The sequence below is a fragment of the Grammomys surdaster genome, unplaced genomic scaffold (genome assembly GCF_004785775.1).
Source record: "Grammomys surdaster isolate TR1022 unplaced genomic scaffold, NIH_TR_1.0 126133, whole genome shotgun sequence".
NCBI lineage: Eukaryota > Metazoa > Chordata > Mammalia > Rodentia > Muridae > Grammomys > Grammomys surdaster.
The window spans coordinates 6,518,768-6,539,377 of record NW_021620941.1 but is presented as its reverse complement, the minus strand read 5'-3'; the positions used below and the strand labels follow the sequence as shown (position 1 = coordinate 6,539,377).

The following is a 20,610-nucleotide window of genomic DNA, read 5'->3' as shown; positions in this document are numbered from 1 at the left end:
GTGCTCTACCAATGGAGGGGGTACACTGTGTGTCCTTGAGGATGTGCCCTCAAGGGAGCACTTACTGGGAGTAGCCAATACAGCTCACCCTCTGGAGGACAGGTGCTTGAGTGGTGGACCTGGGGTGGGCCGTGGCCAGGTATATGTCTGGCCAGAAAGTGGAGGTCAGACTGTGTGAGCCTCTCAGGAGCTGAGCTGGGCCCTGAGCCCACTCTGTCTCGGTGCTATTCCTCCTGGTGAGGGGCACTGTTAATGATCTCTGGGTATAGCTCCTGTCCCTGGAAAGTGACCACCGTATAAACAGGTCATCCCTGACTCGGGTCAGCAAGAGCTTGGGAGCTGGTACCTGACCCAGACGTGGGTGGTGAGCATGTCTCTGTGTAGAGCTCTGTGTCCAGGCTGACACCTGAGCATGGACAGATGAGGTACGCCTGCCAGCTGAGGAGAGTCGTGTCTGTGAAAGCTAAGATTACCAGCAGACTTGGCATGTGGTGGACACTAGAGTTCTTACCCCAGAGAGGGTCTCTAGCTTATGACCCCTTCTTCCATTGCTCTTGTGGTTGCCCTTGGGTGCTGGTGTTCAGACTCCAGCTGCCTGACTTCCAGAGGTATTGAACAGATGTCCCCTAATCCCAATGGAACAGTATGATCTTGAGGTAGGGAGGCTGGAGTCGTCTAGGTTTTACTATATGTACTTCCTGTGGATGGGACACTGAACACCCCCTGACTAGTCCTTGTACATAAAATGCTTGCCCCCCCAATGCCTGTGCCTAATACTACCCACCCTGCGCAGAAGTGGAAGTGGGGTGCAGAGAAGAGGACTCCACTGCAGCCTGCTCTGTTCCTTGAGCCACACTGTGTTTGTGACACCCGAGAAATGCTTTACTCATTCCTCTGGAGAGAAGCACCCAACCCCACCCCATGCCTCTTTGTTCCGGCTAGGTTTATGAGTATTTAGTATAAGTCCTGTGAAACGCTGTCTTGCCCTAGACACAGAAGCCATGCAACTTGGCCCCTTGGGCTGCCCAGGTATTTGTGGGGCAGCTATAAGATGTCAGGTCTGGTGAGTCCATTCCATGGCTGGTCCTTGGCTGGGGGAAGGGAGTTTTTCTTGCTACCTGAGACCTGTTATGTTTCCCAGTGCCTGTGGCCATAGTCCACAGCCCCACTCTTGAGATGGTTGGCCCTAGAGCAGTCTGGGAGCCCACCCTGCAGGGACCTCTGAGAGGGTTCCCAAGGGCTGGTCCCCACTTCTGCCTGCATTTAGGTATTGGACACTGCCCCTGCCCCACCCTGGGATCTGGACCAGTCCCCAGAATGAATTCATATTCGATTCCTTCTGCTCTCCTGGGCTAACCACTAAAAGGAGAGTTCTGTGAGTAGCAGGTGGGACTGTTGGCTATGTGAGCTGGATAGTCTGACAGCCTTTGGAAAAGCTGTGAGGCCAGTTGCCAACCCAGGGCCTTTGGCCCAGAGAGTGCAGGACGTGCACCATCAGCTCCTGTGCTAGCTCAGCCCCCAAGTCCCAGCCCAGGCTGTAGCATTCGTTAATCCTTGGAGCCTGAATCTAATGATCTGTCTTCCAGGCCTGATCACATATCCAGCTTGATCACTGGAGACGAGGGCTGATGTAGAGGCACTGTGAGGAAGGACTTGACCACCGCAAGGCTGTGTGTTTCTGTGGGGTGGTCCTGCCCTGGGAAAGGCTCCTGTCTTCAGGCTGATGGAGGATACTGCAGGCTGATAGCATCTATGTTGGGCAATAGCAGGGGCCTGCATGTGCAAGCAGCCACGGGGACTTGTTTGGCAGCATTCCCCAGCTAGGGGTAGGCAGTGCCCTTTTCAGGCTGAGCCTAGGCCTGTTGGCTGGGGCAGGTGGTGGTAGGGCTGGGGGACTGCAGGTGTGACAATTGCAGGCTGGAGAGGCTGCACACTACCCACCCTGTTCTCAGCTCCCTTCCCCCGAGGCCCCTTTACATTTCCTTCCTGACTCTCTTAGCTTCCTGCACCCTGTCCTCTGGCTCTGGAGCAGTTGGGTGTGGAAATGGCAGTTTCTTCTGTGTGTGTGTGTGTGTGTGTGTGTGTGTGTGTGCACATACGTGTATAGACAAGGGTGAGCCCACCATTTCTGCTGTAGGGAAATGGCCCTGCCTTAGTTGTTTTTCTAAGTTTATGGCTTTACCTCTCTGGGCCTAGTGTCTCCATCTGAACATGGGGTTTCAGTAAGGTCCCTTGAGGCTTGATGGTGGAACCAAGCAAAAGACAGCTCAAGCCTAGCTAGTAGTGAGGTTGGAGCATGGTGGCCACAGTGTATTTTTGTGCTGTATCTGTGTTTGTGCATATATGCATGCACATCTGACTATGTCTTCACTCTTGTGACTTGTCCCAGACTTGTCCTTGAGAGAGGGAATACCATACCCTGAGCTTGGGACCTTGGGAAGAAGCCACTCTCTCTGGTCCGACACTGCCTGGGTATTAAGAAGGGACAGTATGGCCAGAGTATGTTGGTAGAACTTGGTCCTTTCTATTTCATGGCCCAACTCTGGGCTTTTAAGGGGCAGAGGAAGGCCACGGTTTCTGGCAGAGCCCCAAACCTGGGAAGCATTAGGATCTGGGATACCCATTTACCTCAACATCCATTCAGGCCCCTCAGTCCTGCTTGGGCCCAGTGGCTGAGCAACCCCTCCAACCTTCCACTTTTGACTGTGTGTCCTATATGGGGAGCCAGGTGTGCTGGAGGAGGGTCATCTCCTGCTCAGCCTGTGTCTGGATCTTGGGAGGGCTGAACCACAGGCTTCAGGCACCACCAGCGGGCTAAGGAAACCTCAGTCTCTGAGGCAGCCACCTCCCCCGCAAGGCCTGCGCGGGCTTGGAAGGATAACGAGGCTCTGTATTTACAGACGCCTCCCGCCCGAGGCTTCCCGGCGCCAGTGGAGCATAAGTCAAACATGAGTGTGTCTAAAAGGTGATTGAGCTGGCAAAACATAAATCCCCCACTCCCTCTGCCCCCTCCGCTGTCTATAAATAAAACGATAATATTTATAACGATGCCGCCCTGAGCTGCTGGGGCCTTTGGAGGCTTCAAAGTGCTTCACAAAACATTTGCTAATTAATTCTCAGCTGCCCCCGCATGGGAGGCAGGTGTGAGGAGCCCCTCACCCGCCCTCCCGCCCGCCCGTGGCCAAGCTCTCAGGGATAGCTGGCTGCTGAGGGCCTGTACTCTGGGCCTCCTTCTGGGCTTCCCATATCCCAGGGCTATCTCTGAGAGCAAGGAAGTCCCTTACTGGGGAGTGAAACTGGGCCAGCAGGGTGGGGCCCAGCCCGCTCAGGTGCTTCCTTCAGGGTCCCCTGGAGGGCAGGCTCTGCATTGACATCTTACAGGAAATGGGGTACAGAGATGCTGAAGGAGTTGCCCAAAGTACTACGGCAGCTGCTCAAGGTATACCTCTCACTCCAGAGCCTGCAGTTTGCTGTGGCATTTGGCTCTCTTGAGTCTGTTTCTCCCATCTGGGAAGGTGAGGCTGTTGAGTTGACATTGTCCTAGCCTGAGGCTGAAGATTTTTGTCATCTGGCTTTGAGATGGGATGGGGTGGAGGGCTGCCTGTCTGTGGCTACAATTGGTCTGTTCAGATGCCTCTCAGTGGGGCTGCTTAGGATTGGAGCTGAGTCTCCATGCCCTGTGCCAGAGCCCTCAGTGATTTGTGGAGTGACTCTAACCCAGATGCGCTGGCAGCCACATAGAGAGCCCGTAGAAGCCCGGCTGGGGAGGGACGGAGCCTGGCAGCCTTTTGCAGCCCCTGTAGACTGGGCACCATCTGCCCATGGCATTCCGCTCTGCACCAGCCCCAGTCTGCTCTCAGATTTTCCAAAAGAGCAGAGCTTGCAAAACACCAGCCTCTGCCCAGCTCCTTAGCCCAGCTGGTGTTCTGCAGGTATCAGACCAGCCTCCCAGCCTTGGCTTGTTCACAGATAGAAGTCTCTGCTACAACCCGGCCATTGAGTTTTGGGGAGCTTAGCCCCCACATGGGAGAACCTCAGGTGAATGGTGTTGGTGGGCCCAGCAAGGAGCAATAGCCAGGGGATTAAAAAAAAATCACTGAGAACCATTACAGAGCTGTGACAAGAAAGGGAACCACTGGGCTGAGCCTCACAGTGGGAGCCTAGGAACAGTGAGGAGAGGAGGCTGCTCCCTGGGAGGTGGCTGCCCTCTCCCTTCAGCCCTCCTGTTGGCTCTTGTGTTAACTTACTTTATAAGCCATTTAAGAGGTTGTGGGCCAGGAGGTGGGTCTGGCTGTAGAGGAGGAGTCTGGTGCTGCCCTGCTCTTGAGATCCTGATACTGCTGAGCTGTGCTCTGCTCCTAGGGAACTGAAGGGTTAGGAGAGCTCTGACCAAGGTCCTGAGATAGCAGCACCAGTAAAAGCCCTTGGGCCACACCCCTGGGCCCTTGGAAAGGCATCCTCCTGGGGGACTGGTCTGGAGAGGAGGCCATCCAGGTCTCCACCTAGCCTGCTGCAGGAACCCAGAATGGAGAGAGGGACCTGTTGACGTCTGAACGGGGCAGGAACAGAGTAGAACAGGTTCATGGGAGCTGTCGGAGGTGGGCAGGAGGAAAAAGCACGCCCCGTTGCTCCCGCCTGAGGCTCTTCGCTGGACCTGCTTTCCAGAGGTGCTGCAGGCTGTGCAGCTCAGGGGTCAGTTTGCCCAGCCCACTAGTGTTTTCCTTCCTTGCTGCCTCTGAGCATCTCCAAGAGCCAGGCTGCTCACAGGAGTGTGAAGCAGGGCAGGTAATCCCAAGGCCTGTGGCATCGTGAGGAAGGGGGCCAAGGTACAGGCTGTGTGAGGTGGGGTGCTTCTTGGTAGAGGCAACCATGGAGAGCATGGGACAGTGGGTGTCTTCACACTTGCCCAGTGTGTCTCTGACTGTGATTGTCCCTTGCTCTAGCCTATCACCTCAATGGTCACCTGTTTATCACAGTCACCACCCCGTTCCTGATCAGAAGCAGGTCCTGCACTCTCCTGAGCATTTTTATAAGTTGTTTCTTCCATTGAATTAGTTTCCTCATTTTATTCCCTCCCTTAGGCCCATTCCTACTTCTTCCAGGAAGCCTTCTTGGGTTTCCCCACATCCTCAGACCACCAATGTCATGAAAACCCATGTTAGTATTTCTGTGACTCATCAGCTCCAGGAAAGGCCATCTGCCTTGACCTCAGATGGGTTCTGGTGTATTTACATTATTAGCTGAGTGTATTCAGGGTATACAGTCACCCAGTGGCAGGGATTAGGCTGGGCTCAGACAGCCTCCCTTAGCTGGCCCTGGAGAGGACTCCAGGGTTGTGGATGCACTGGCTTGGAGCCAGCCCTGCCTGGCCCTGAGCCTGTGGGGGACGCCCTAGGAACTGTAGGGCTTGCCAGCCCAGGTAACTGTCTCCTGTTTACAGCTGTGCAGGAGGAGCGGCAGCGAGGCAAGGACCGGAATGAGAGCGAGGTGGAGTCCACCAGCAGTGCCAACGAGGACATGCCTGTGGAGAAGATTCTAGAAGCAGAGCTCGCTGTTGAGCCCAAGACTGAGACATACGTGGAGGCAAACATGGGGCTGAACCCCAGCTCAGTGAGTGTCAAGATGCTCACTTGCCTCAGTTTCCCCCTGTACTTACCCTCCTGCTTGAACAGCTAACAAACCTGAGCCTTTTGGCTGCTATGGCCTTTTGTCCCCACCAGTAGGACCTCTGTCCAGCTGGGTGACCCTGTGAGTGGGGGGATATGCCAGCCTTCCTGCTGTCCTTGCTTGTCTGTCTCATCCAACTACTCAGCAGGTTTAGGGCTAGGCCCAACTGTCATTGTGGGGTCTTGGCTTCCATGCACGGTGAGGCTTGAGCGCAACGAGGGGAATCCTTCAGAGAAGCTATGAGGAGCTGAGCCTGGGCAGAGCTCTCTGCAGCAGCTGCTGGCTCCAGGCTGGCTCTCTCACCAGTGTGTGGCCACAGGGTGACTTTCTGGAGTCTCCCACTGCTATGAGAAGGTGGAGAAGCCAACAGGGAGGTACTGTTAGGTGGCAGCTGTTATGACTACTGTTGAAGCAGAAGTGTCTCTTGGCTCTTCAGCTGGTCACCCTCAAACTGGCCACCTATAGGAATGCCTAAACAGCCACCTTCCCGTCTTCCTTTACTACCTGCCACCTATAGCTACTGTAGCCTCCAGATAAAACCAGAAGGGCCACAGTTCCCACTAGTGGCTCTCTTCCTAACTGCTTGCAGGGTCTTAGTTTCATATCTTTCTGGCTTCCATGCCTGTTCCTGGACTTTTACCTGAACTCTCCCCCCAAGCCCTCCCTGCCCTGCTCCTGCTTCAGGGGCCATTGGCCATTGTGGGCTGTTTGGGTAGGATACTCCACTTGCCCAAGGCCCCAGTGACAAGACTGCAGCCATGTCCCAGATTGGGACATTTCTTGTGTAAATCTGAGAACAGAGCCTTGCACAAACCCACAGGCCTCATGTTGTCTCAAGCTCATGGTCCAGCTATGTCTGCCCCATATGTGCTTTTTCTTAATATCCTTACCTCATCTGGGCCTCTGTATAGGCCTCAGATCTGGGACTAGAGTCCTACCATTAACCGTTGGATACCCAGTCCAGGTAGACCTCAAGGAAGGCCCTATCAGCTTCTCCCTCTGACCCAGACTTACACTGGTCTTCTCTTGCATCTTAGTGCTCTAGTCTCAGCCTGTGGCTGTGGTAGACATGGAGTACCCATTCTTTGCTTTCAACTCTAAGCACAGGGCAGAGGTATAGTGAGCTATCCCAGGAGTCAGTGAGGTGGCTGAGGTAGCTATGTGTTGTCAGCAGCCCTGCCCTGTCCCAGGAGCTCAGACATGTCTCTTCCTCTCTGTAGTCTGAGTGGAGCTGCCCCTTGTACTTCTAACCTAGTTGCCCAGCTTTCTTGTGTCTAATCCCAGAGCTGCCTTACTGGGTTCAATGCACAGGGTCTTGCTGTAGCCTTCCTTGGCGGACCCAATCCTAGCTGTGTTATGACACCTCCCAATGGAGGGAGACGCACAAAAAACCTTGCCTACTCAAGCCTGCCCAGTGCTCTGGTTGGAGTCTGTTCCCTGTTCCAGTTCTGGAAGGGAGAGGAGAGCAGCATCAGGACTCTGCTTTGTGGAATAGGATCTGGGGTGTGAAGGGTGACTGGGGTTTTCCTTTGTCAACTATGGCCATTGTTGGGAATGGCCTGAGACATGGCCTTTGCTGCTCTTCCATGAGGGTTCAGGTCTTCAAAGCCACACAGTGGAAGCTCAGTGTCCTCCCAGTGTCCTGTGACTGCCTTGGCCTGCTTCATACATGGATCTAGTGGTCTTCCTCATACGGAAGCTAAGGAGGCTGGATACGTAGCACTTAGCCTCACAGATGGGCTGCTGGCTCCTCTGGGCCCTGCCTGGGTGGTCTTGTGACCACGCCTAGCTGGCAAGCAGTAGTTCATTAAATGTCTGCTGTGGAGTCTGCTGAGTGAAGCTACACAGTGGGATGGAACAGGGCAGAGCCAGAGCACTCTCAGCCCCTCCCTTCCAGACAGCCTCCAGTGAGTGCCTGCCTGCTGGGCTTGGGCCTCACACCTATGTGGCCCCTGCCTCCTTCCTTCTCTGGTCCTCTGCTCACGCCTTGTGTCCAGTCCTGGAAGATGGCACTGTGTACGTGGCCACAGAGGCCACAGTCAGCCTGGGAATAACTTTGAGCTCTTTTTCTCAACCATAGTAGCATTATGGCAGTGGAATTAAGAGAGTGGCTGGGGGGACGGGAGGAGGGGGAAGGCTGTTTCAGACAAGGCTTAGATCACAGAGCCTGGCTGTGAGGCTTGTTGTCTTATGTGCGTTCATTCTCTTGGCTGGCTTAGGGCCCTCACTGTCTCCTGTCTTGGGACTGCTCCCTGGCAGATGACAGGCAAGGAAGACATCCATGGAGCAACCCCTGTGACTGAGAGTCAGAGCAGGCTACGGACAGCCTTCATGATAAGCAGAGTCAATGCCTAGTACCTGTTGTGCTCGGCCTCTGCTGGCCTCTTAGGTTTGCTGAGGGTCCTGTGGCTGGGAGATGTCATCCCTTCCTGTGGACTCTGTCCTGGGGATCATGTGCTGGCATCACCTGTCCTTGTGGCCCTGGGCTTCCCCTGCAGCCAGTCCTGCCAGGCCAGTGGTGTGAAGTTGATTTTGCCTTTCACCGAGCGCTTCACAGGCCCTTCACACGGGCTGGGTGTTTAGACTGAACGTCACTGCTGAGCAGATGGTTTCTGTCAGCTGAAGCCCTTTAAAGCTGTTCATTCTCTCCTTATCCGATGGATGCTCGGCCACCTCTGTTTTCAAAACCAGGAGTCCTGTATCCTGTTCTTGGGACTCTTACCCACCATACCCTGAGACCAGAGGGCCATGATCCTGACCCACCTGCCAGGAACTGGGATGGGCTACCCAGCCTACTTACTATAAGGCCTACCTGAGTCTCCTCACCTATGCCAAGGACTAAGTGTTCCTCTTCTGGGCAGAACTTTCTGGAACGCTTCTAGTGACATCACCTCTACCTGTGACTTGGAATCCGGACCAAGCAAGGACCAGCCCCAAGCTTGTACTTGCATGTTTTATAGGACTTCTCTCCTGGGTGGGCTACTGCTGTCTTTAGAGATGGGGTCTGGCCCTACCTCAGCTCCTTCACCTGCCTGTTAAATGGGCCCCTTTCCTCTTCCCCCAGCACCTGCCTCTCAGGCGGGGAAGACCTGATGGGATGTTCCACACATTGCCAGTGGCTTCCATGGTACAGATTCTGTTTTCTTCAGCCACTGAGCTATGTGACCCTAATCTGTCTTGGTGGGGCCCAGTCAGGTGGTTGGCAGCGCTGACTCTTCTCTTCTGTCTTTCCTGTATTTGGAGGTTTCCCAGCCCCCTGACTTGACTTCTGCCAGCTTCAGGTCAACCATGCCCTCTAATCTGCTTTTCTCAATAACAGCTCTTCTGACTTCAAGCCTCCTGGTTCTTCTGATGACCCCTGCCATGATACTGGTCCAGCTCCAGTAAGCCAGGGTCATTCCCCCCTTCCCTGGTCTATAGTGGATCTCTTCTTCAGAGCCTTTCACTGTGCCAGGTCTCAGATGCCAGGGTTTGAGATGCAGCTTCTGGGACTCCACCCTATGGGTGTTTTGTGTGGGGTGAGGTTGTTCTGTCAGGATATCAGCTATAAGGCTTGATCAGTGTCCTTCTCTACTCCAGCCAAATGACCCTGTTACCAACATCTGTCAAGCGGCAGACAAGCAGCTCTTCACTCTTGTGGAGTGGGCCAAGAGGATCCCACACTTTTCTGAGCTGCCCCTGGACGACCAGGTCATCCTGCTACGGGCAGGTGAGTAGCCCGGCCAAGTGAGGCTGGAGCGGGAGGCTGCTAGTGGTGCAGTGGGCTCCTCCCCACTCCTGCTGTCTAGAGCTGCTTTTCCCTTCCAGCTAAGAAAGTCAGTAAAGGCTCAGGCTGCCCACCAGGCCTGTGTGACCTCTGCAGCCATGTTACCTTGGAAGCTTCAGGTCTTTTTCTGTGCAGAGGTTTCCTTGTTACAAGAGTCTGGAATGTAAAAGTATGTCTCTCATACTCAGCCAGGAGGACTATTGGGGAGGAATGTAGTAGCCTTGGAACTTGGGATGGGGCTAGGTCTGCAGGCTGCCCTGATTTTTATTTGTTAAGTGGGCATTGGGGCTTGCTGACTGTTGCTTAGATTCTAGCAGCTCACCTGTAAGGGCGCTGAGATTGGGAGCCTTAGCTCTCCAACTTGGGGAGAGAGGGACATATACTGAGAATGGCATCTGCAGCTCTTGCTCACTGCTGAGCTGTGGTGACAAACGACACTGCCCCACTCCGGGGGCCTGAGCACCCTGACTTGCTTCAGTTTTCTGCTCGTACCAAGAGCTCTCAGCTTTAGCCTCAGCCCACCCCAGCAATAAAATAAGCAGAGATGGATCCCTGTATGTCATGAAGTATTTTGAAAGCTACTTAGTTGGGGTGAGGCTCACATGGGCCCTGACCTTCCTGCCTTCCCTTTGAAAAGACCTCTTGGTAGACATGGGTTGCCAAGATGAACAAGATGGCTCCTTCCATGTTTGCCTCTGCCTAGGTGGGCTTGTACCCGTTGGGCTGAGGCATGTGACCTACTTTGTGAACACAGAACTTGTCTGAGCATTCTGTCCAGGAGGATCACCATTGTCCGGGTCTTTACTGCCATGGCTGTGGGAACTGCAGAGCCATCTGGCCTTCTAGCCTTGGACCAACTGTTCAGTACAGGTGTTTCAGTGAGCCCTTGTCACTGAGGCATGCCAGCTCATGTAGAAGGGACAGCCGTGGGGCGGAGCCTCAGATGACCTGCTCAGTGTGGGGCTCAGGTGCCTAGATATGAGATGAGGCAGAACTGGCCCCACATATCCTTGTGAGGTCCCCAAGGTCACATTTCTGGGGATGATCTCCCTGTGGCAAGCAGCATATCAGGACCCACCTCTCAAGTGCTGACTGCTTTTTCCTGTAAAATGGGTCAGTAGGCTTGCAACCATGATATGGGAACCACAAGGCCTGGGATCTCAGGACACAGGGAGTTTCTGGACCTGTTTAGAAGGCTCATGTGCCACCTCAAGTAGTCCCCAGCTGTTTGTACAGAGTCCTCTCTTCTCTTCCTCTTCAAGGTCACTTTTTAGTGCTTCTGTAATAGCTCTGGTTGGTTGGTGCTGGGTCCTGGGACATGTGGCCCTGGGCCTGTGGCTCCACAGTGGCTTTCCTCTCAGCACTCACCTCTCCTGGTATTCTGCATGTTTCAGACTGGCAGCAGCCATCTCATAGCCATCACAGGGCACGTCCTTGGGTGGGGGGGTCTCCTAGCTACTCTGAGGTACATGCCCTCTTTATGTACAGAAAGAAGCCTCTATGCCCTGCATTTGTTAGAGACAGTCCTTGGGGCAGAACTTCCCAGGCTGCTACACTGATAGAGTGTATACTTGAAGGAAGAGGTGCTGCTCACACTCAGGTGCTCAGGAGCCTTTTTCTAGGGACACTTTCTGGGGTCCCACTTTAGGAACCCTGACTTGAGTGTGGAAAGACATGAGTCTGGAACATGCTGCTTCCAGAGATCTGGCTGTGGGTGAGGGGAAGGGACAGTGATGGGGTTGTAGAAGCAGCAGAGTGACCATATGCCTCCTCCCTTCCCAGGCTGGAACGAGCTGCTGATTGCCTCCTTTTCCCACCGCTCCATAGCTGTGAAAGACGGGATCCTCCTTGCCACCGGCCTGCACGTACACCGGAACAGTGCTCATAGTGCCGGGGTGGGCGCCATCTTTGACAGGTGGGCTGGGTGGCACCACCTTTGGATAGGTGGGCAGGGTAGGTCCCATCTTTGGTAGGTAGGTGGAATGGATGCCTTCTTCAATGGGTGAGAAGAGTGGGTACCATCTTCAACACATGAGTAGTGTAGCATCATCTTTGATGGTATGTGGATTGTGGACTGTCTTTGATTGGTAGGCTAAGTATGGATTGTATTCAGCAGGTAGGTGGGGTGAGTGTCTTTTTTAATAGGTGGGCCATCTTGAATAGGTATGTAGGGTGGAGACTATCTTTGACAGGTGGAGACAGGCCCCTTAGTTTCTTCGTGCTTTCTTGGGCATAGCCTCTGCATAGGAAAGACATTAAGGTGAAAAATGCAGGCTAGATGTTTGGAGACTGCTGTGTGTGGAGTCCAGTGTCAGGGGAGTTGAGGCCACAGACAGCCCTCTTCCTTTGTGAGCTGAGTATCCCCAAGTATAACAAAACCAGTTTATGCCACTGGTACGGTTTTATGAGTGTCAACATCTGGCACATCTCAGCCATAAGCACTGTCATTGTCCCAGAGTGCCCTGTGCCCTGACCTATCACTGAATGACTGGTGTTTCTGATATGCTGCTCCTCGTGCCCCAGTGGACCTGAGTCTGGAAGGCACCTCTGCATGTGCCTTAGCTGCTTTTTAGAAACATTCTCAATGGAGCTGGCTGCCTGGAGTGCAGCCACATGCAAAGGCCACTTGGCCCCAGCCAGTTACGCTCCTGCAATGCCTGCCTTACTTATGCCCACCAGGTGAGGGACTGTGACTGCCTGCCCTTCTGTCTGGATGCCCAGCCTTGATGTACAAGCTAAGGGCCTGTGCCAGACCTCAGTGTTCTGGGGACCTGGATGTCAATTGTTGCCAGCTGAAGTTGGGAGGCTGGGGACAGTGCAGGGGCATAGTGAGTGGGGTTGAGCAGGCCTCTGAGAAGAAGTGGTGTGAGAGTGAAGCCCGTGAGTCCCTGAGCTCCGGAAATTGGAGGTGAGCAGAGCCACCCACCAGTAAGTACTCTGGGATAGCGAGGACAGTACACAGAATGAGCTCGTCCCAGGGAAAGGCCAATTGGAGCACAAGAGCAGATAAATACTAGCCTCAGCTCACTGCCAAGCTCTGTGGTGCAAGACTTTGACAAGCTAACATATGGGGCCGCTCCATAGGGGAAGGTATTGGGGCTTAGTCTTATGGGGTCTGAATTGGTAGTGAAGTAGCAGTCCTGGGGGCTTTATGCTTATCTCCCAGCGCTGGTTGGAGAGGTCCTAGCTTATCCTCACTGTCAAAGTGAGTGGACTGTTAAGTCTGACCCCTGGTGGTGGGGCTCCTCCTTGCTGCTGAGGTCAGGTGACTGACACCGGAGTGGAGCCTAGGATTCTTTCAGACTCCGAACATGTTGAGTGAGCTAAGGACACTTGAAGGTCCTTTGGAGGCGTCCCTGTCTTGCTGAGGAAGCTATGTGATATCTGTTGATGAAAAGTGGCTTTGTCCCAGGGAAAGTCTAACCTGGAGCTGAAGGAGACAGCTATGCGTACAGGGCAGCCTTGACTAGCCGTACAGCAAGACATCTTGTCTCAGCTCTCCTTCGCTCATCAATCTTGGGGTTTTTCCTCTGGGCTCAGATTCCCAGACTGTGCTGAGGGAGTGGAGGACCCCATCTTCCACAGGACTGTGAGCTCATGGTGATGCTTCCTTCCTGTGGACCTGGCCAGGCCCAGTGCATCCAGCTATTCTAGGTCTACCCTGGGCTTCACGAGTCCAGTGGATCTTCCTGGGTGGGACCCTGGTAAGGACATGTCTTAATGGGGTACCTGCTTTCTCCTGCTAACAGGGTGCTAACAGAGCTGGTGTCTAAGATGCGTGACATGCAGATGGACAAGACAGAGCTGGGCTGCCTGCGAGCCATCGTCCTGTTCAACCCTGGTACGGCTCTCCCGCCTCCACACGGTCAAGGGCACACGAGTCTTCCCATCTGCTCGGCCTCATGCTTTGACTTTCAGGGCCCAGTGTCCCCATCACAACAGACACTAATCTCCTGTCTCCACTTGTCTGGAGACTTAATGGAGAGGCTCAAGTGGCACTCTGTGCGGCCAGCGTGTGCACTTGACATCAGTGCTCTCCAGCTGAGCCTCTACTGTCTACAGTGGTCTTCTGTTAGAGTGAGCTCCCAGGATGGGGTTAGTGGGAGGTCCATCTTGTTAGGTGTCCCGAGGGTAGCTAACATGTCTCAAACCTTGGCTTCAAGGGTGTTTGGGATCAGGGCAGAGTAACCTCTTGAGGACAGCAAGTCCCCTTGGTGGCTCTGGAGCTGCAGTATTTGGAGCCTCAAAGCTGTAGCTGTCACAAAGGCTGAGACAGGGTCTTCTGTGTGGGACCATTCATGGGAGGCTGTAGTGTGAGGAGTGGCCCAGGCCTGTGCTCACAGCACTGGGATGGTGGTGGATGTCACTGGTGGCCAGTCCACACAGTGATGGGGGCACACAGCTGAGAGTGTGGGATTCTTGCTGTGAAGAAATTCAGGGATTCAGGGGATGGCGCCTGGGCTTGTGGGTGCTCTGACTAGGCCATAGGAAGCTACCGAGGCTGGGGCACTTGCTTCAGCAGGGCATGCATGGGCTTCTGTATTTGAAAGCTCATCCTTGCTCGGGAAGGGGTTGAATGTGGGTTGGAAGCTTGGCCGATGGGGTTTACCAGCCCTGCCCATGGTGAGTAGAAGATATGGGGGGACAGGGACATAGGCTTCCACCCCAGATAGCTCACCAGACTGTAATTCCTGAGGTAGCCTGATAGTTTTCCAGGTTAGGTCTGAGTGGTCTGGCTGGAGGCATGGCAAACCAGGGAGGCCTGGGCCTGGGGCTACGAGGCATAGGGAGGAACTGTCAAGGACTAGGTCAGTTGAAGGTGTTCTATGTATTCTAAGGAGTCCCCAGACCCCACGGTACCCTCAGCATTCTTACTGGTACACTGCCCTGATGGTGTTGATGACCGTGGTTATGGCTTTTCTGCAGCCTGTATTGTGGCCAGTGTCTCGGCTCTGAGGGGGGACCTCCTGGGCTCATGGTGAGGGGAGATCCTCAGGGAAGGGCTTACAGCTGTCTTCCTGTCATTGGGGCCGGGGCCCAAGGGCACTGAAAGGGTTGGTTATCCCTCATGGCCACCTGGAGAAAGATGGAGAAACTAAGTCCTTGAATGACAAGATACTGGTTCAAGGTCACTTGACTTTCAAGTGGCCGAGTGGAGGCATCCTTGACTCTAGAGCCATCCTCCTGGTCTGGGAACTAAGGGTCTGCAGGGGTCTCTCCTGTGGGTAGGAGACAGTCTGGGGGCTCTGACCTGAGGCTATTTTCCTCTACAGACTCTAAGGGGCTCTCAAACCCTGCTGAGGTGGAGGCGCTGAGGGAGAAGGTGTATGCATCACTAGAAGCATATTGCAAACACAAGTACCCCGAGCAGCCGGGCAGGTGAGCTCCACCTCCATCCTCGAACACCCCCCTGTCTCCACCCTTGGGCTCAGCTACACATCTCCAAAGCCCTTTGTATACCATAAAACGGTGGCATCCTCCTCAAGACCAGCATGGAATGCTTTGTAGGCTTTGACCAGGAGCTAGGCAGCCCTTGGGCTCATGAGCTCTGAGGACAGCCCCTCTACCTGGTTGAGAGAATTGATCCATTTCCTAGTGCACAGTAGGTCCTTGCTATTCATGAGTATGAAGCCTTCTGTTCTTCACCTGTTAAGAGTCCTGGACGCTTAACATGCCAGCACAATGTAGGCGCTTTACAGTTGTGCATAGTAGGTGACTGAGGCTGGAGAACACATTCTGTATGCTAGCCTAAGGAAGACTGACAGTCATGTTCAGGTCCACAGTTCTGGGTGCACAGTCTAGTGTTAGGCACACAGTAGGTGTCCAGGAGAAATGGTGCATCCCAAGGATTCAGTTCTGCTTCTTCTTGCAGTCTCCCAGTCTGCAGACTAGGTGTGAGACGGGTAGTAGGAGACTGGGCAGATGGGCACACTAACCCATCTTGCTCCCTGGCACACACACGGTTAACTGTCCACACTGCTGTTTAGCCCTCATCTGGTTTGGTTTAAAGTGAAACTTCCCGGAGGAGGACAGGAGGGTGGCAGCGGCTTGTTTTTCCTGGCTTCCTGCCTTAGCCCATCTCGCCAGCTCAGCAGAAAACAGCCTGTTCTCTGGCGCCTCTCCAGCCTCCGAGCTACGCTTGTGCCTTTAAACTGGGACTGTGGGGCAGCCAGCCACAGGGCTTCCTCCCTGAAATGAAAGACATGGTTAATAATTAATGAGGCCCAGATCCCCTCCAGTATATAGTGAGGCCCCGAGGAGACACAGAGGTCACATGTGGGACCCCAGGTCCTGTCCCCATACCACTCTGTCCTCTCTTTTCTGTCCATCTTCCCTGAGTTCTTAGACTCCTTTCCCATGCCTATAAGTCTTCCGCTCAGGAAACACTCCAGGGTTAGAGGAACCCAAAGGCCTCCGTCTTCCCCAGGGAGGTGATCCTGCTGAAGCACAGAATCCCCCAGTCACTACTGACTCCACCTCCAGTTTCTACCCTGTGGCTTGTCAGTCACCCCGAGTACCATGCGTATTACTACCAATGAGGCCGCCCACACATCTTTCTGTTGCCTCTTCCTAGGACATGCCCCATGGCCTCTAGAGGGACAGCTGTTCTTGCAGAGGCCTCTTCAATACACAAAACCACGTTCATGCTCTTACCTGCTGACATTTCTGTCGTGGCTCCCCATTGCCCATGGAACAAGCCCACACTTGTAACTGGTCTCCCAAACCCTGTTGGGCCTGTCCTGGCCAGCAGTAGTCTTACCATTGGCTCTTCTTTCATTTCAGGGCTTCATGGATCTTGATGCACCTCACCCTGCCGCACCCCTACCACATCCCCACCCCACCCCTGTCCTTGTGCTCTTTGTCTCCAAGGAGCCTCCTTTCTCTAGTTTCCCACTTCTTCCAAAAGGATCAGCTTAGAGAAAGGCAACTTTCTCTGCAGACCAGATTCGGGTCCCAGACACTGGGGTTGGCTGGTGTCCAGGGAAGCTACAGGTCACCAAGTACAGCAGGGAGTACTCCCTGCCTCCTGGCCTGTCCTCACTCTGTACTGTCCTGCAGGTTTGCCAAGCTGCTGCTCCGCCTGCCTGCACTGCGTTCCATCGGCCTCAAGTGCCTGGAGCACCTGTTCTTCTTCAAGCTCATCGGGGACACGCCCATTGACACCTTCCTCATGGAGATGCTGGAGGCCCCACATCAAGCCACCTAGGCCCCTGCCGGCCATGTGCCAGTCCCGCGCCCTGCCTGGACACAGCTGCTCAGTTCCAGCCCTGTCCCTGTCCTTTCTGATGGCCTGTGTGGATCTTTGGGGTGCAGTGTCCCTATGGTCCCAAAAGATGCATCACCATCCTCGCCATCTTTATGAATGCTTGCCTTTGGCCCAGGGCCATGGCAGAGCTGGTGTGACACCTAGCCAGCCCCCTGCCCTACATCAGGCTCTAAGGCTATGCTGCTGTCACTCTGAGGGCCTTGGGGTATTTTGTGGGGTCTTCAGCACCTGGAGCTGCAAGAGCTGGGAGAAGGGCTTGTTCTGGTTGCTGTTTGCTGTCGCTGGTTTTCGACATGCCCACGTGGCACCTCTGTTTGGAGTGCCCCATCTTTGCCTTTTCAGAGTCCTGGTACCCAGTTAGGATGGGAATCACCTTGGGTCAAGAGGGAGCAGGTGGGGCAGGTCATATCCTCCTGGGTCATAGCTAACCTGTAAAGCCTGTTTTCAAAGATACCCTGAGATACCACTCCGAGGAGCAGAATTCTGGGACCACCTCAAGACCACGTGGGCTGGAGGTCCTCTGTCATGTCCCCTGTCATGTCTCACCAACCCAGGGTTAGCCAACTATAGTAGCCTGGCTTTGCCCTATCATAGATCTTCCTTTCTGGTCTGCAAGGTGGTGCCATGGATCATCCTGGAGGGCTGCCCTGGCTCACGTAGAATGGGGTTGCCACCTCAGTGGTCCTGTGGGAGACTGGACATCCTGAGGCTCAGGGAAGAGAGGAGGGATGTTGTCTGGTTTCTGGAAAGGGGGCCTGAGGGACCTGGAAATGAACCATGCAGACATGGCAGGTGACTGTCCTGGTGTGGCTGACTCAGCAGGGTCTATGTGGGACTCTAGCATGGGCCCTTTCTTGGACTGGCCACTTCGGTTAGAATCCTGACAGGGACTTCCTGGGACTCCCTCGGGTATGGTGGTGTCTGTGGATAGTGTTAGTCCAGAATCTTACCCAAGGGTTCTGTCACGCCTGCTCAGATGGCAGGCTGCAGACTCAGGCTTCAGGCAGCCCTGTCCCATGTGCCTCTCTAGTTGACCAGCCTTGTTTGCACTGTGGGGCCGCCTTGGGTGCCAGCCTTCATGATCTAGTCTCAGACTGCAGGGGCCCAGACTTGTCAGGAGTAGGTGCCTTAGTGGGCATGTCCATACTGCCTCCCCAGCAGCTGGTCTCCCATTGGTGTGTGGGCCGGGAGGGGAGGGCCCTCATGAAACAGACCATCTAGGGGATTGGACCTAGAAGTGGTGGCTGGGAGGAGCCAGTTTCCTGGGCTCTGTGGGGAAGGACACATTGAGTTCTCACTTTTTCAAAATCCCAAACCATTGCCAGCAGAGGCACCTATAACAGATTCAGGAAACATCTTCCCTGTACCCCTTGTCTCCATGTAGTGGCATGGGAGATGTCTGTGGAAGACATCACAGATTCCAGGACCAGGCTTTCCTAGAAAATCTGTACAGCCTTTGGGGCTGGTGGCAGCAGGCAGAGGAGCAGATTCCCCAGTCCATACCCAGTACTGTGCCTTCTGCAGACCTCCTCTCCCACTGTTCGTGTCAGCCCTGTTCTACACTGTGCTCTGTCCCTCTGAGCCACTGAGGATGCTCAGTGGCTCCAGCAGAGAAAGTCCTGGGGCTGAGCCATGCCTGGGCTTTGCTGGCTGTCAGGCACTGGGGCTTTGACTGCAAGCCCCACTGGCCCACATAGCCTTACCTGCCACTGCTTGTCACTATAGAATACCTGGTGAGCTTTCCGCTCCTTTAGCCTCATTGTCACTGTCATTGGAGGCAGTGCTGTTTGTTTGCAGCGGTGGTGTTGGATGTGGTGTCACTAAGGAGAAAATTGGGGCTTCATTTAACCAGACCAATCTGGCTCAATTAAGGTGATTGTAATTACTATTGTTATTATTTTGGTGGAACAATCTTTAATTTTCTAAAGATAGCACTAATATCAGCTCATTAGCTACCTTGCGCCCATCTCCACCTCAGCCTGGTTGGATAACAGCTGCCACCAATGGTCACGTGACTTCCGCACTGCAGCTTCTGGGCCATATTCCTCATCTGTGTCACCACCCTGCTTGGAGATTCATTTGGGGCTCCTGTAACAGAGAAGCGAAGATGACCACAGGGCCTGTGGCAGCTGCCAGCCTGTGTCACCCTGAAACCACAGTCACTGGGGGAATTTGGCCCCACACCCTCAGTTTCCCAAACTACAGCATCCTCAAGGATACTGGGTGACTTGGTGACAGTGCCAAGAGACCCCAATCCCCCTCCCCTGGCATCCCAGGATACCTGGCCAAAGCAGGCAACCAATGGCTAGTCATCTGCTGTCCCCACCATAGAACTGGGGCAGGTGACCTGGTCCCCACGGACGCAGGTGTGTGGTGTGAGCATGGACGTGCTTTACAGAGACTGCAGAGGCCGCCCACCGGCGACCGGAGATGCGGCACAGTTGCTGATGTTTTGTGTTCTTTTTAATCAAGACTTTCCCATTTCCCTGTACATTTGCTTCTTGTGAGCAAGGACCTGAGGTCCCCTCTGTGGGGAAGTCGGGCTCTGGTGACTCTCTGGAGGCAGGGGATGCATCTATTTTCAGATGCTTCAGGGCTGGAGTGCCCTGATCTCTAGCCATGCCTTAGCTGGGATGTGCGGCCACCGTGGGGGAGGATGCCGCGTCCACAGGGAGTAAAGATAGAGGAATGTTTAACGCACCGGGAAGGGTAAATGAATCTATTTTTGTACAAATGTAATTTTATCCCTCATGTAAACTGGATGGCATGGCGGGGGACCTGTTTTGTTTCTGCTTTGAGTGTCAAGAAGCGTTGGGACACCCTGACGCCGAGAGGAGGCCCTTACCAGGAGGCTGAAGCTCGTGAGAACAGCACAGACAGACACTTCCTTTGGTGGTAGGGAGGGCCACAACAGGCAGGGTTTCCTTCCCCTTCTTGGTGATTTGAACAACCTTGCTCTGTCCTTGGTGCCTGCCTGCCTCTGCAGCCCCTCTGACTGTGAACTGCATAACTGCTCTCTGGGACATTGTGACGCTGGGGGGTTGATGAACAGCAGTCTCAGGATTGTAGAAAAGAAACAAAAAGTGAGAAGAGAGACAAATATGAGCGTTTCAAAATATATCTCCACTCGGTTCTCATCTGTCCTGTCTGGGGAGTCCTGTCTGGGGAGTTGCAGACTTATGGGCTGTTGGGAATGGGAGGTCCTGTGGTCAGCTCCGGTCCCCAGCTTCCTCGGTGAGGGTTCCATGTCTTCCATGTCTGCTCTGCTATGATGCTGTCCTCTGGGGCCCCTTTGAGGCCTGTACAAAGTCATCCCCAGTCCATGTGTTGCTACCTGACCAGGTCTGGCCTTCCTGCACCCAGCTTCTACTTCAGTGCTAGCTAGAGTGGGCAGGTGGTTCACACGGAGTGGGCCAGATACGTGATGTCATCTAACTGCCTGATTAATTACAGGTTAACAATGTCTCAACTGTGCTATCTCCTGTGATAAATGCCCTTTGTCTCTGTGCTGTCTGCAGGTTGGGCTGCATCTGACCCTAAGTTTGTGACACTGCTCTGTCATCTCACGCCCCTATGTGCTGATGGGTTCACTCCTGGGAGACACTGGGTACCAGTCTGAAGCTGGGAGCAGCGGGACCTGAGGGGCCTTGTGAAGTTGGACAACTATTTCTAGTTGTGGCCAGCAGCCTGCAGAGCTGGGCTCCTTGAGATCCCTGTGTAGGAGCGCTCTATCAGCGCACTTCATACACATGTAACTGCAATAACCGCAATACCCCGTGTATTTCCCCCTTGACTGCAGAGGGCAATGAGAAGCTGGGCCCAGACTGTTGGGAATCAGGACCTTCATACTGCCATTCCCACATCCTCAGTCACACAAAAAGAAGAAACCCCAAAACAAAAAGCTGCTGTC

The 20,610-nt window shown here is 54.2% G+C and overlaps 1 protein-coding gene across 3 annotated transcripts in view; it reads left to right on the top strand.

Annotated features, from left to right (window-relative positions):
• Rxra (retinoid X receptor alpha) overlaps positions 1-20,169 on the top strand; it is an 86,801-nt gene extending 66,632 nt beyond the window's left edge. For 2 of the 3 annotated variants that reach the window (XM_028756981.1, XM_028756979.1), the window contains exons 5-10: positions 5,441-5,610; positions 9,229-9,376; positions 11,216-11,348; positions 13,183-13,274; positions 14,707-14,812; positions 16,493-20,169. In XM_028756981.1, the coding sequence (XP_028612814.1) occupies positions 5,441-5,610; positions 9,229-9,376; positions 11,216-11,348; positions 13,183-13,274; positions 14,707-14,812; positions 16,493-16,640 (797 nt within the window). In that variant the 3' untranslated portion in view covers positions 16,641-20,169. The remainder of the gene's footprint in view (positions 1-5,440; positions 5,611-9,228; positions 9,377-11,215; positions 11,349-13,182; positions 13,275-14,706; positions 14,813-16,492) is intronic. The other variant, XM_028756980.1, reaches the window with a different exon arrangement.
• Positions 20,170-20,610: the final 441 nt, after the last annotated feature.